This window comes from Ailuropoda melanoleuca, chromosome 1, assembly GCF_002007445.2.
Source record: "Ailuropoda melanoleuca isolate Jingjing chromosome 1, ASM200744v2, whole genome shotgun sequence".
NCBI lineage: Eukaryota > Metazoa > Chordata > Mammalia > Carnivora > Ursidae > Ailuropoda > Ailuropoda melanoleuca.
Window position 1 is genome coordinate 102,009,659 of NC_048218.1, and position 16,032 is coordinate 102,025,690.

At 34.1% G+C, this 16,032-nt stretch overlaps 1 protein-coding gene across 1 annotated transcript in view; it reads right to left on the reverse strand.

Moving 5' to 3' along the window:
• RSRC1 (arginine and serine rich coiled-coil 1) overlaps positions 1-16,032 on the reverse strand; it is a 411,289-nt gene that overhangs the window by 154,357 nt on the left and 240,900 nt on the right. The window contains exon 6 of the mRNA XM_019799225.2: positions 10,419-10,470. Coding sequence (XP_019654784.1) covers positions 10,419-10,470 — 52 coding nt within the window. The remainder of the gene's footprint in view (positions 1-10,418; positions 10,471-16,032) is intronic.

Sequence of the window (16,032 nt, forward strand, 5' to 3'; positions counted from 1 at the left end):
ATATAAAACTCTCAAAATTCAGAAACCGAAGAAGAAATAATTCAATTTTTAAAAATGGGAAAACTGGATCTGCAATGGCAAATAAGCACATGAAGAAATGTTCAACAACATTCACCATGAGGGATACTCAGATTAAAACCAGAGTGGGACACCTTTACACACCGAGTGGAATGACCAAAATAAAACAAAAACTAATAATGCCAAGTACTGACAAGGATGTGGAACCACACAATTTTTCATACATTGCTTTTAGGAATGCAAAATGGTCCAGCCACTCTGGGAAACAGTTTGCAGTTTCTCATAAAGTTAAACATGAAATTATCATATTACCCAGCAATCCAAGTCCTAGGTATTTCCCAAGTGTAAGAAAAACTTATATCCATACAAAATCCTTTTTGACAATGTTTTAATGGTTTGATTCATAATTGTGCAAAACGAAATAATCTAAACACCCTTCAACTAACTGACCCACACAATGGATTATTACTCTGTAGTAAAAAGGGAATAAATTGCCAATATAAGCAACAACATGGGTAAATCTCAAAAGCATTACGCTAGGTCAAAGAAGCCAGATTCAAAAAGCTACATATTACATGATCCCATTTATATGACACATTAGAAAAGTCAAAACTGTAGGGACAAAAAATAGATCAGTGGTTTCCAGAAGCTAGAAGTGGTAGAAGGGGTTCACTGTTAAGGGGATGGAAAAATACCGAGGGATGATAAAATTGTTCTACATCTTGATTGTAGGTGTTATTGTGCAACTGTTTGTCAAAAATCAAAGAACTTTTACTAAAAATGGTGTATTTTACTGTATGTACATTAATTTTTTTAATAAAATCATTGTTTGGAAAATAAACAGGCAAGGCATAGACACGGAAAATATATAAAGTACATATCTGACTTGTATTCAGAATTGACTCTCTGAGTCAATTGTATAAATAATTCCTTTTGAAAATAGGCAACAGATAGGAGCAGATACTTCACAGAAGTATACAGATGACAAATGACTGCATGAAAAGATGCTCAACTTCATGAGTCATCACAGGAATGTGCACTAAGATCAAATGAAATACAACGGATTGAACAGGATGGCTGAAATTAAACAAAAAAAACCCAACAACGCCAAGTGATGTCAAGGAACAAATGGGACTTTCACACATTGCTTGTGGAATACAAAATGGGACAGCCACTTCAGAAAACTTCAGCAGTTTCTCACAAAGTCAAAGCCACACTTAACTATATATAAAACCAACAAATCCCATTCCCAACTATTTAAGAGAAATGAAAATGTCTACACAGACTTGTACTCAAATGTTCATATAATTTTTATTCAGAAAAACCATAAAGTGGAAACAACCTACCTGTCCACCAATTATTGAATGAATAAACAAATTGATCTAGCTATACAATGAAATACTACTCAGCAATAAAAAGAACTGATGCTCATATAACAATGAGGACAAACCTGAAAAGCACTACACCAAGTCAAAGAGTGCAGGCACAAAAGTCTATGTACTGTATGGTTCCATTTATATGACACTCTGAAAATAGTAAAACTATAGCAACATAAAGCAGATTAGTGGTTGCTAAGGTCCAAGATGGGGAAAAAAGAACTGACTTCAAAGGAGTACAAGGGGCCTTTCTGGAGTAATGTAAATGGTCTTTATAAAAAATTTTGGTGATATTTAACACAACTGTATACATTTGTCAAAACTCACTGAATTTCATACTAAATATTGGGGGATTTTATCACGTTTAAATTAACCTTTCCTACACTTCCACAGGTTTTCTTCATATCTACAGAACAACTCAAAAATAAAGCAAGCCAAAAAAATTTTTTTTAATTACCTTAAATCCTACTGCCCAGGGACAATAGCCATTATTAGCGTTTTGATATACATTACCCAAGATATTTTTCAATGTAAATTTTGGTTCAATTACAACTTTAACTTTTGATCAAAACTAAAATAGGATCAGATCTTTCACACCTCCATTTTTTCAGTTCTAAAATATATCACAAATATATTTGTTTCAATAAATACACTGTATACATTAAAAAAGAAAGATCATGCTATGATTCTCCTAGTTGTAAGTGAACACCAGATTTCTTACTGAATACTGTCTTTTTGTTGCCATTAAATATTTCAACATTTGCAAAACTTGTTTTTATTCCCATATAACTTAATTTAATTCTCAGGTCTTGGATTCTCTAAGGAATGTATTTTCTAGTTTTGCTGAATAAAATCCAAAGAAACCTTTTATAAAAATAGGACAAAATCTTAACTCTTATGGACAAGACAAAAAATAACAGTTAACATTAAATAAACATTAATGAAAGAACTTTTTGGAAGAAAGAGGATTATTTGTTGATTTGTTACCATCAACTCTGTAAATCTGGGGGAAGATGCTGTACTCCCACACAAAAAGGGCTACTCTATTTAAACAGTTTTTTTTTTTTTTATTATTATGAAAGAAAAAAGAAACCCCAGGGTCTAAAATGTAATGAGTGATCCTATTAGTTCCACCAGACTAAAATCATACAGTCTACGTATGTGGTCTTTTCAGCCACATCTGTCATGAACCATTTTTACATCACAAAATGCAAAATACTGAGCACTGATTTACTAGATGAGACCTGGGAAAGAATTCATCATTTGATTTTCCCCGTAAAAGAAAAATTGGCTCATAAGAAGATAGGTGACTGTTCTTTGCAGAGCATACTCAGAACTTACACATTTTAGAATCAAATCATAATAATCTTAGCAACAAAGAGAAAACCATAATGAAATAGAGAAGAAATAAAGTGAAAAACAAAAGAAATCTCAATCATGACTTTCGTAAATTCAAATATTTTGCTTGGCTAGGAAACATGCATTAATTATTAAAATTATAATATGTGTAAATGTATAAAAGTGCTCACCACATAGTAGATGCTCAATAAATGGCACTCATTAATTTTAAGTACTTCATGAAACACATTTTTATTAAGTGTTTTATATACTGATCTGATATTCCTCCTTTCAAAAGCTTTCAGCTACACTAAAATGGCATTTTTACTTAATATAAAATGTATAGTATAGAAGAGTTTTGAATTCATTATTTCTTTGTCTTATTTGAAATGTGCATTATTCACTTTTTGGCAAATTTCTTTACATAGCGTTATTTTACTCTTATCAAAAAAAATTCCAAAATCAGACCTATAATTCCCCTTATAGGAAAAGGTTACCTATCATTCCAATTTTTTTAATGGCTTAAATTAAGAAATATTAAAGGGTGATTAATAAAAAAGCTTATTATATAATTGTGCTTTGGATAAATTATTTGCAATGATTCTAAAACCATTGAAAAAACCCAGCACACTTGATATATAAACAAACATCCAAATCTTATACACTTGTCAGTCTTTCAATAATGAAGTCTGGGGAAAAATAAATTCACAGACACCCAAGTGAATTGGCAACTGTAAGTGACAGAAGCCCTTCTAAATCCTCTGTTTACACTGGGGATTAGTGGAGTAGATTTTGAGTTGCAAACTGAACAGTCCATGGTCAAGGGAACCTGCTCCCTGTCAGCCCGCAGGGCATAAGGACAAAGCATGGTCCTGGTAGGAAGTGACCCATAAACGTATTCCTACCCAGGATTTATACAAAGCCAGTCTGCCTCACAGAAACTCCATATGACCATTAACTGGCCTGCATGGCCTGCCAGGAGGCCTAATTACAGGTCTACAGAGCCCAATAACAAAAGCTGAAGGGCTTTAGCCTAGGGATGATCTGCTTTATACTGACTTGAGAGAGTCCATATAGAGGACCCCAAAGAAAGAGGTTTAGCTTTAAAATTCTCCCCAGAGATCCAGCATTGTACTCGAGTCTAGAAAGCCCACATGCAACATACTTCAGCTAGGCTTAAACATACCACCCTCTCGAAATTAACATTCAACTACTGTCTGCTTAACATCTGCTCAAACATGGCAAGTTGCTGTGATATTGTTAGACTCTAGCTGATAGCTTTCTTCTTACTAAATATTAAGGATAAATAATAGTCATTCAAATATAAATGTGTAACTGGTGCTGAACAAGTAACTTATACTTTTTAAATGCAATTTACTTAATGATTGTCTTTACGAAGCACTACTTTATCTTTTCGAATTAACACAGAGCCAAAAATCATGTTCAGTATTGGAAATTGGAAGTTAAAGTAACATTATCAATTTCATTTCACATAAAAGCTATTAAATTTTATGTACAATTTCTGAAATTTGAAGAAACCATGTTTGATGGAAAAAAGGTTTAACCAATGCTCAAGTCAATTAAACTATTCATCTGTTTCTTTTAAAAAGCACTACCCTTAATTCTTGATAACTTCTTCTGTTTATGTATGCCGGTAGGAGGAGAATGTTTGGCTTAATGTTTCTTTCTTAATTACCTCATCACTATGGTGATGCCATAAAAAACTATTCCTACTCGCTAACGATTACAGGACACTCTGTTACATGTTAGGTGCTATTCTAAACACTTTATTAATTTATTTAGTTCTCACAAAAACTCTAAAGGTACATATTATTCCCATTTCTTAAATGAAAATACCAAAGTTCAGCAGCCTTTAACAATTCTCCCATGGTTTATGAGTAAATAATGGAGCTGGGAATGGCACCAAAGCCATCTGACTTGAGAATTTAACCACCATACTGTATTGCCTTTGATATGATAACATTTACTGAATACTTACTATGTACCAGGTACTGTTCTAAGTGTTTTACAAATGTTAACTCATTTAAGCTCTGTAACAACCAACCCATTAGTTATGGACTATTAATATCTCCATTTTATAGTTGAGGAAACTAAAGGAGATTACTCACAAAGTTAGTTAGGGAGGCTGAGTGTGAATCTAGACTGCCAACATACTATCAAGCAGAAGCCTACATGAGGAAAAAAAGAAGTCTGAAAGTATTTATTTTATGAAATGGAAATTAACTTTTTAATCACTTGCTCGTTTTTTAGGTCTGCCCCACATGAAAGCTTTTCTCACAATAAATCAGCCTACTACTGGAGCCACAGATCAGTGATCAGAAACCTATAGAGCAAAATCTCTGGCTTTAAATCAGGGTAGCAGAATAGTTTTCTATGCTCCCCAGAAACAGTTCAACATTATCATGGCAATCTCCTTTGTAATTCTCAGAATCACAAATATTTACAGTTAGAATGGACTTTAGAAAAGTACTGAGACTTCCAAGATCACATGGCTATGAAGAGAAAGGGTCAGGAACAGGCTTCTAGGTACTTAATGGGTAACAAAGAGAATAAAATCTAAATTTAACATGCAGCAGAAGAACTGGGATGGAATGAGGCACTTACAGCTTATTCCTAAGCCTAGCTCCCTGCCTGGACATAATGTGCGCATGTGTGTGTAACTCCTCTGTGTTTCACAATACTTAACCAGCTTCTATCTCAGCAAGGGTAACTGAAATGTCCCTAGTAAGATTGAAGATCAAAACGTTGTTGATCATAAAAAAATTACCAGGATTTTTCAAAATTATCAGAAATTTTGCTATTATGAACACTCTAATAGCTAAGGAAAAATAACATTTTTTTCTGGTTCAAACTTTAATGTTTTTTTAATTATCAATTAGAAAAAACTCATTTCAGAACCAAAGGCTTGCTTGAGGACAGAAATTATTTTATTGTAAGGTGACTATAGCACTATACCTAACAAAACAAAGTGTGTATTTGGTAATATTTTCTATCATCCTTCTTTCTGCCCAACATAACTCAGGGATTTAAACTATGGATAGAAATAAGAGTCAGAAATCACTGGTTTGGGTTCTAATTCTGTCCCTTACTAGCTATGTGGTCTTTTACAAATCATTTATGTTTTCAGGATATTTGTAAAATGGAGTTAATTAGCTCTCCATGCTGTGATGTGAGTCAAATGATAAAAGATTTATGAACATACTTTAAAAACTATAAAGCAAAACAAAAAGTGTTGTAGACATTATTTAGAAAATGAAGTATTACACAGAGATTTTATGGTAAAGGTTATTTACCATTCATGCACTAAAGGAAATTTCTATTTTTTCTTATAATATTAAAGATAGAATTTTAAAGGTTGCATGTGTCAATAATTCTCTTAAAAGTAAAACATTAAAAAGATTTTAGAGAAAAATGTGTCTTAACACCATGTTGTAAGAAGTGTCATCTTTTCATACTGATGAAAAATATTTACATTTTAGAAAAACCTCTCATCTAAATTCTGCTTCAGACCTGTGTACACATATGGCATAAGATGATACTGTGTTTTTGCAGAAAACCCCAATATTTGGGCTGCTGCTAACACGTCAAACAACAGTGAAGGCAAAAATGATGGAGACAAGTCTTTTAAGTAAACTTACTATATCTTCCTTCTTTCTCCTGCGTGATATTCACATTTCATTACTTTTTCTGTCATGCACTACCTTAAAGTTTAAGATTAAAAAGTCAGATTATTGACCAATACCTTCTTTAGAAGCCAGAGAATTTTTTGTGTGTATTTATTTTAAATGAATCAGTGGTTAGAATGAGCATACCACCATTTAAAAGGTTTAATTTTCGGTTATGTCCAGATTGTTTGTTTCTCCACAATGACTTGTTCACCAAAGATCAATAGCTGGATTCCTATTTGGCATAGTACCACTCTCTATACGTGCTGTTAAAACTCCTGGGAAAGACTTAGAAGTTTTAGCTCTGGCTCCTGACCTTCATCATGTTTACTATTTCACTGGAAAAATAAGTTCACTCATGAAATAATTAAATATTAGTACCAGCCATATGTGAGTAAATATCAGCATAAATGGTATGCACAGACAAGGACAGAAAGAATTCAAAAAAGAAGGAAAGATTATGTGCTGGAATGGTCACAAAAATCATGTGGAAATCTTATTTGAGGTTCATTTTGAAGTGTTTAGAGATGGGAAGAGAAAGGAGGAAATCATTTCTAGAAGAGAAAAAAGTCATGAGCAAAAGGACAAGTAACTCAAAGAATGATGAGAAGAAGTTCAGAAATGAATTCTAATAAATATAGAAAAGTCTGTGGATCCACCATACGGAACCTTGGAATCTGAAGTACAAAAGCATAAAATTAATTTTGTAAGAAACTGAGGGCCAGTGACTGATTTTGAGCCAAAGTAGTAGCATGACCAAATGGTGGCTGCAAAAGAACCATCTAGCAGTGGTCATCACAAAAAGCAATATGGAAATAAACGTTTTCTGGTGGCTACCATTTGCCAGGCTCTGGGCTAGACATTTCACATATTATCTTCACAAAAATCTTATAAGGTAGTTATTATCTTACCCCTTTATAAATGAGTAAATTACGGTAGAGAGAAGTTCCCAAAGCTAAATACTTTCAAATAGGTAATTTAAATGTGCGACATGGTTTAGCTGAAACAATGTGGGACTATAATCGTATATTGCTGATGAAAATGCACTGTCTCTCAGACACTGGAAAAGTTTGGTGGTTTCTCGAAAAGTTAAACACAGAATTACCAAATGACCCCACAATTACACTTCTAGGTATATACCACCCAAAATTACAAAACAGGTACTCAAACAAGTATGTGTATATGCATGTTGATAGCAACACTATTCACAACAGTCAGAAGGTGGAAATAACCCAAATTTTCATCAATATATGAACAAATAAATAAATGGTGTACATACAGACAATGGAATATTATTCAGCCATAAAAAGAAATAAAATACTGATACATGGTACAATATGGCTATACCTCCAAAACATTATGCTAAGTAAGGAAGTCAGACACACAAGGTCACACATTGTATGATTCCACTTACACATATCCAGAACAGATAAATCCACAGAAACAGAGGGCAGATTGGTGGCTGCAGGGGGTCCAGGGAGTGGAGAGAAACTGCTTCATTGGTAAGAGGTTTTACTTTGGAGTGATGGAAATGTTTTAGAACCGAGGTGGTAGTTATATAGCACTGTAAATGTATTTAATGCCACTGATTTGTTCACTTTAAACAATTACGATTAATTTTATATTATGTGAATTTCACCTCAACAAATTACTTTTTTAAAAAACAGAGAACTATAGTAAACTAGAAAATATACACATCTGTCATGTTCCATTGTTTAAAAATACCTCTGTTTTGGCTAACCAATAAACATCAAGGTCACAAAGAGTAAGTAGTGTAAGTAGGCTTAGAACCCTTCCACTTTTCACTACCATCTCCGGAGAAGAGAACTGAAGCAAGAGATCAATTAGGAAGTTATGGATTGACCTTTGGGTGAAATGTTTGGCATCTAGACTAAGGAGATGGCAGTGGTAAAGATAATAAAGGGATAAATATAAAAAATACTTCAAAATAAGATCATTTATTCTAGGTGAATCATTTCCTCTTAAGAAGTCACAGATAAAAATTTCAAAGTTTTGCATCTTAATAAATGGGAGAATGGTAAAAGCATTTTTTAGAATGAAAAAAAAAGAAAGAAGGCACAAAGGGTTAATAGGATTTACTCACTATCTTATGGTAAGCCTTTAGCTGAGTTACAACTTAAAGATTCAGTCATACAAATTTATACAATTCTGCAACCTTCTGTGTCCTGTTGCCATTTGAAAACAACAGAAAAGTGATCTTAGATATAACCTTAATTTCATATCACCTTTGAATTAAAAGTTGAAACAAGAGACATGAAATTTGATTTCAATTGTAATTTGGTAATGGACATGAAAAAAGATTCTATCTAAATCTGAAGATTTAACATAACAAAGTATAAATATGTAAGTTTAATGTATAAAAATATGATCATAACAAATACAATAAAATATATGACTTCAAATTCATATTTGGTATAATATGCATGATACCCTACAATTACATTTTACTTAATGTTATTTCACTCATACATATGTCTTTTGAAATCATACTAATAATTGTTGCCAAATGTTCTAAATATATTTTAATTCCAAACCAATAACATCATTAACATTCACTCATAAATCACAACAATGCAATGGTTACATATAAAACTTTCTTCTGGGACCTGAAGTTAGAATACAAGACTACGTAGCTTTAGGATTTCTTTATATAGAAACCCTATCTACCAGATTATAGTAATTATAAAACTGAAATAAATCCTGTCTCAAGAATCTAACATGCAGCCTTAAATCTTTCCTTGTACTCAGTTTGAAGGCACCAAAGACAAGGATGTTTTCCCTGAGAACCCAAGTAAACTTTCTCCAATGTGACAAAATGGGTGCTACCAGACCTTCCTATCCAGGTTCCTTAGGACTAGGCTAGACTTTAACTGCAAGACTTCCAGACTAAGCTCACGTTCATCTTATTCCCCCTTCCATTACTGATTTGTTTTTAATAATACCATGAACACCTTGTACTCTTCACTGAACGAGATCTAGAACTTTGACAATAAGTTCTCTATTTGCTTATATGCTATTCCCTATCCATCCGCCACCTACTTCTCCTCTCCAAGTCCACACGTTCTCACTAAAAGCAGTACTGGATGTTTTCCAAAGGGGTGTAATATGCTATGTCATATTATAAATTATACAGATTACAGATCTTTATTTATTTATTACAGATTATAGATTACAGATCTTTAAAAAGTAAATAATTTTAAGAAATATGTACTACTTTGGTGATATTATTCTAACCTTACCTCATGTGTAACCTTGACAACTTATTTAAATAAGTTACATACTGAAGAGCACATTAATATTCAAAGTAGAATATCAGTACTTAGAAAAGATAACACTGATCTTTTACGTTTTTGGAAAAGGTAAAATATTTAACGTCTACATAAATCTGGGCATTATATGTAAAATCAAAGTCACTGCATTACTGTATCGTTGAAAAACAAAACATACACTATTTTAAGGTTAGATGGTATCCAGAACAGTCCAATGAGTTACTCCAATGCAATTGGAGAAATTACTAAATTACATTTACCTTGTTTTCTTTAGAACAATGAAAACGTTGATTTAAACTCACACTTTATACAGAAGTTAAATCAAAATAGATCATAGTCTCCAAAGTAAAAGTATAAAACTTTTAGAAGAAAACGTAGGTGGAGATTTTCATGATGTGACGTGGGGTTAGGTAAAGAATTCTTAAACATGCCACCAAAAGCACAGTCCATAAAAGACAAAAATCAATAAATTGGACTTTATCAAAATTGAAACTAAATTGAAGCCAATTTTATAAATAAAAAGGTAAAGAATGACCTTTTAGCATTACACTGTAGCAATAAATATTTCCTATAAATATGGCCATACATATAACCTAAACTTCATAAACTTGTGAAGATATATGAAAATAGGTGTTTTTTCTTTGACCCACCTGTAAGCATGTTAAGATTTATTTAGTACTTTTTCATTTAAATAAATTATGAACACTTACCAGCAGCTTCAAGAACGAGCTGTAGTCTGGCTTTGGCCTGTTCAGCTGGTGGCTAAAAATCAACCATAAAAGACATTTACAGGTCAGTTTTAATGTAGAGAGCTTTAAATTAATGTATTATGCAAATATCAGAAAACTTAGAGGACTTTATCACATCAATATTAATATCCAGCCACATCTTAACAAAATTCCATCACAGCAGCTCTACCAATCTACTCTCTCACCACAGTAATCAAATCACACTTTTCATTAAGATGATGCAATAAATTTCTTTTTCTTTCTTTCTTTCTCTTTCTTTCTTTCTTTTTCTTTCTTTCTTTCTTTCTTTCCTTCCTTCCTTCCCTCCCTCCCACCCTCCCTTCTTCCTTCCTTTCCTTCCTTCCTTCCTTCCTTCCTTCCTTCCTTCCTTCCTTCCTTCCTTTTACTGGAAAAGGTTTTGTTTACTATCCAGCATCAATCGGCAATAGCCTAAATCAGCACCCAAATCAGTACCATCAGCAATAGCATAAAAACTGCAATTTAATAATGAGGTAAAACCCACACTGTATATTAACAACATATCAAGTTGTTATTTTTTTGCATATGAAAGGTGTAATGTGACCTATTAGAATTTAAGTAGTAATTTGACCCCCAATACTTCAGGCAAGTCATATCCTAAAACCAAATATTTTCTGCTTTCCTAACTATTTGAAAGGGGCAACTGTGATGAAGATAGAACACAAGGTGAGTTAATGTGGTTTCAATTCCTACTAAACATCCTAAAATTGTTTTCTCAATGGACCCTGATTCAATACAGTTGATAATGTTGAAATTAAACTACTTTCCTACCAGTGACCTTATTCTGAGATTTTCGGATAATGTGTTGATGGTATCCAAGCCATAAGCCATAACATGGATGGCATCAAAGTTACAGATTTTTATGAAAGACTTCTTAAAAACTGTTTTTAATACTTAAGACTGTACTTCACTCTCCATTTATAAAGATGTCAGCAGGTGATTAAATAACGTCATGTTTAAATATGATAACATCATTTGAGAATTAACATTTTATAAATTTTACTATTTCTGTGTGAAAAATGGTTTGAATGAAAAGAATAAATAATTGGACATAGAAAGAAGATGTACAAGAAAGGTTTAAGAATTTGAACTGTGCTTCTGAATAAACTGTAAGAAACAGGATGGAAGAGTAGTAGTTAAGATAGGAAGAAAGACAGAGAGAGTCTTTCATATCCTAGAACAAGGGTTAACGAACTATGGCCCTCGACCGGTGACCTAGTTTTGTAAATAAGTTTTATTGGAACAGCCATGCCCATTTGTTTACATACTGTCTATGGGTGCTTTGTGCTCAGTACAACAACAGCAAGGTCAATTTCTTGTGGCAGGAAACTTCCGGCCAGCAAAGCCTAAAATATTTACTATCTGGACCTTTAAGGAAACGTTTGCAGATCTTGCCATAGAAGACAGACTCAGCAGAATCGGAAAGAGCGGTGTGAGGAGAGGAGATCTGCAGTCTTCTAGCGATACACTTGATGATGAACTGGAAGAGACGCGACTGGAGGCGAGGGCTCCGTCAGAAAGCAATTAAAGAGTTCCAGGTGAGAGATGATGAGGGCCTGAGCTGGAGCAGTGGTGGTAAGGCTGGACAGAAAGAACTAGATTTGAGAAATAATTACTTGGTAACATGAAAGGACTGACTGCATAGGACAGAAGGAGGAGCTGACAAGCTTAAAAACAGTATATTACGTCATGTTTGTAGAGAAAATGTACACAAGCAAGCTTTATAAAGTTACAAAGTACTTAAAATACGTAACCTCAAGTTAAGATACCGCAGCAAAATACCAATAGAAGACTGTGAATACAACCCCTAAGAGTTATAAACTAAACTGCCTAAGGGGGCCAAGCAGTAAATACAAACACCTATGATGATAAAAGGCAAATGACATTTGGCCTCAGTATCAGAAAGCACAGTAAGCGTGCAGAACAGTGCAGCACGTGGGCTGGCTCAAGGGAGGAGCTGAGACTCAGCACCAACTCACTGCTGTCATACAGAAATGCAAACTCAGGGCTGGACATTTCTTGATTTTTCATGAGACTTTAAGTTTCCATAAAGACCAATACTGTGTGAGACAAACAGTACTTCTAAGAGCCAGGTTCAATCTCAAAACAGACAATTTGTGACCTTTGCCATCTACTTAACACACACAGTAGAAACGTGATACTTTGTGCAATATAACATAACTAGAATGACATGAAGGCAATGATATTCTGACTAGCAGGTCCCAAGCAAGCTAAGAATTATGAAGCATACATTTCAGAGTGTCCTAGGAAGTAAAGTGTTAGACACTTTACTGGTTAAGAAATATCATGGGAAAGTTTCATGCATTTCATTAGAAAGATTATTTTTAACAATTAAGAAATACTTAAAACATAGAAAAAGATGCAGGATGATGAGTACCTACATCAAAAAAAATTTAACAATATTGTTAAAGTCTCCTACCCTATAAAATCCCCCTCCGTGGCAGCTCTCACCCTCCTCCATTTACAACCACTGTCTTGAAAATATGGTAATTCCCATTCCTAAAGAAAGATGATTGATGTTTCTGATAAAAACACCTGTTAAGACATATTTATATTTTCACTAATTTCTCTAACAATCTATAATATAGGATTCATATTCAAAGATAAAGAAAACCAGAGCAGTGTAGCAACTTGCTTCCACCAGTAAATGACAGACTGAAATTAAAGACCTTCTGACTCCAAATTTCATGATCCTTGTAACTAAATCACTAGGACAGTCATGAAGTCAAAGCAATTAATTCCATAGATATAAAAGCATTAAGTATGAGTTTTTAATTCTGTTCAAAAGAAAAATCTGTCCAAAATAATACATCTGTCCCAGCAGATGAAATATGATGACATTCTAAATACATTTGCCTATACAAATATAACTTGTTAAACTTTAGCAATACAGGGGAGAACTTCAACTATGGGGAGAAATACATTGTTGGACTTGCCAGACTTTTAAAATTTGTATTTTATAAATATTTTTACTCATAAATACTTAACAGTCATTTTTCAGGCATTTTTCTTAGATCGGGTATCAAATGTGAATGTTCTCTCACTTTTTGTTCATTTGCAAATATCTTTCTTTTACCTTTACTAGTGAATGGATATGGGATTGCAGTCTCTATCACTCACCTGCCCCTCAAATTCTTTCCAAGGGCTCCCCTACATTGATTCAAGCTTGAGTCTGTCCCAGAAGCAGGAAAGCATCACAACAGGTCTTGTGGCTGAGAACCTCCTAGTACCATCCACCTATCTGCATCGGCAGCTGCTTGGCTCCAAAGTAGATGAGTAGGAGTTGGGAGCAGGAAAGAGGCAGTCTGATTTCTGCTGCCATCATTCTATTTGCTATCTATAGTTACTTTTCAAGAAAAGATTAAGGAGAAAGAAGAAACAGAATACAGAGCTAAAAGAACAATTTATGCTAATCCATTTTTAGTTAGGTATCACCATACTAACTGGCTTAGAATGAAAATACCTTTAAGGGCTTGAGCTACCCTATGATCCAGCCATTGCACTACTGGNACCCAGCCATTGCACTACTGGGTGTTTACCCCAAAGATACAGACGTAGTAAAGAGAAGGGCCATATGCACCCCAATGTTCATAGCTGCATTGTCCACAATAGCTAAATCATGGAAGGAGCCGAGATGCCCTTCAACAGATGACTGGATTAAGAAGATGTGGTCCATATAAACAATGGAATTACTCAGCTATCAAAAAGAACAATTTCTCAACATTTGCAGCAACATGGACGGCACTGGAGGAGATAATGCTAAGTGAAATAAGTCAAGCAGAGAAAGACAATTATCATATGGTTTCTCTCATCTATGGAACATAGGAACTAGGAAGATCGGTAGGAGAAGAAAGGGATAAAGAAAGGGGGGTAATCAGAAGGGGGAATGAAGCATGAGAGACTATGGACTCTGAGAAACAAACCGAGGGCTTCAGAGGGGAGGGGGGTGGGGGAATGGGATAGACTGGTGATGGGTAGTAAGAAGGGCACGTATTGCATGGTGCACTGGGTGTTATATGCAACTAAAGAATCATCGGACTTTACATCAAAAACCAGGGATGTACTGTATGGCGACTAACATAATATAATAAAAAATATTATTATAATAAAAAAAGAAAAAAGAAGGGCTCGAGTGCCAAAATTTCTGATGCTTTAGCTATTTTAGAGTGTATTACACTTCAGGGATTAGTATGAATTCCATCTAAAATTGGTAAATGGTACTAATGTTATTCAGAACCAGAAATTAAACCTTATTCAATAAATAAGAATATAATACCAAACAGAAATGCATGTAATACAATTTCTTAATATAAGAACTGTAAAATGAGGACATAATTAAGAACACAATGTCACAATTATATTGTGTGAAGCAAACTTGTGGATAAAAAATTATATTCCATTAAAAAATAATATTCCTTATATCAAAATTAGTAGTGTATAATTAAACAAATATCACCAAAACTGAATTATAGGGAATATAACTGGTGTCCCCTCAAAAAAATTTAGGATTAACATTAACAGAACAGTAAGAACAGTATAAACTTACACTAGAAGTCTTTAAAGGCTATACTAAAGTTAAAATATTATTATGTTATATGGTATGATACCCAAAAAGTAAATTAGTAGATAATGTACCATAATTTTAACTCACTTAAAGAAAACTCTACTTCTGCTAGAAATTCTTATCATATAGGGCTTAAAATTTCTAAATTAATAGTGGTCTTCTGGCTGGGGGAGAAGGGGTTGGTAGTCTTTCTATTGCCATGGATTCTCCAGAGCTGCTCTGCTCCCTTCCCTCTCCTTGGTAGCCAGTATACTTACTTAACTCCATTTGTAATCCCTAGTGTTATAGAAGAGTATCTACTTTCTTAAGAAGAGACAAATGCTCTTGAGATGAAACTAAAAGATAAGTCAGTCTCCTAATGGCTTGTGGAGGTGACTATCTTCAATGTCTAGATTTGTTTTCTTAACTTTGGATTTACTCTTAATTTACTTACTTACTTATTTTATTTATTTATTTATTTATTTGACAGCGAGAGACAGTGAGAGAGGGAACACAAGCAGGGGGAGTCAGAGAGGGAGAAGCAGGCTCCTTGCCCAGCAGGAAGCCTGATGCGGGACTCGATCCCAGGATACTGGGATCATGATCTGAGCCGAAGGCAGGCGCTTAACGACTGAGCCACCCGGGCACCCCTGGTTTTATTCTTATTTAGTCCAATCCCCTGAGTTCTTTATAGACAACATGTCTAGTATCTCGAAAGAGTGCCAAAACTAACATTCAAAACCAGCACAACACTTTGAGCCACAACTACATACATACTCCATACAAGAAGCAGAGAAGAAAGCGTATCCTTATATAAACCAGTTTATACACTAAACTATTTAAACTCTTTGTTCACCCTTTTCATTTCCGTTCATGTTCAGCTTCCTGAAGCCCTGACCACCCTGTGGAAATCCCGGAAGTTGATGAAACAATAGCCATTCCAGCTGCCAACAACACTTTTGGGGGTTGTTAAGAACAGGGAAGTAAAAAGTC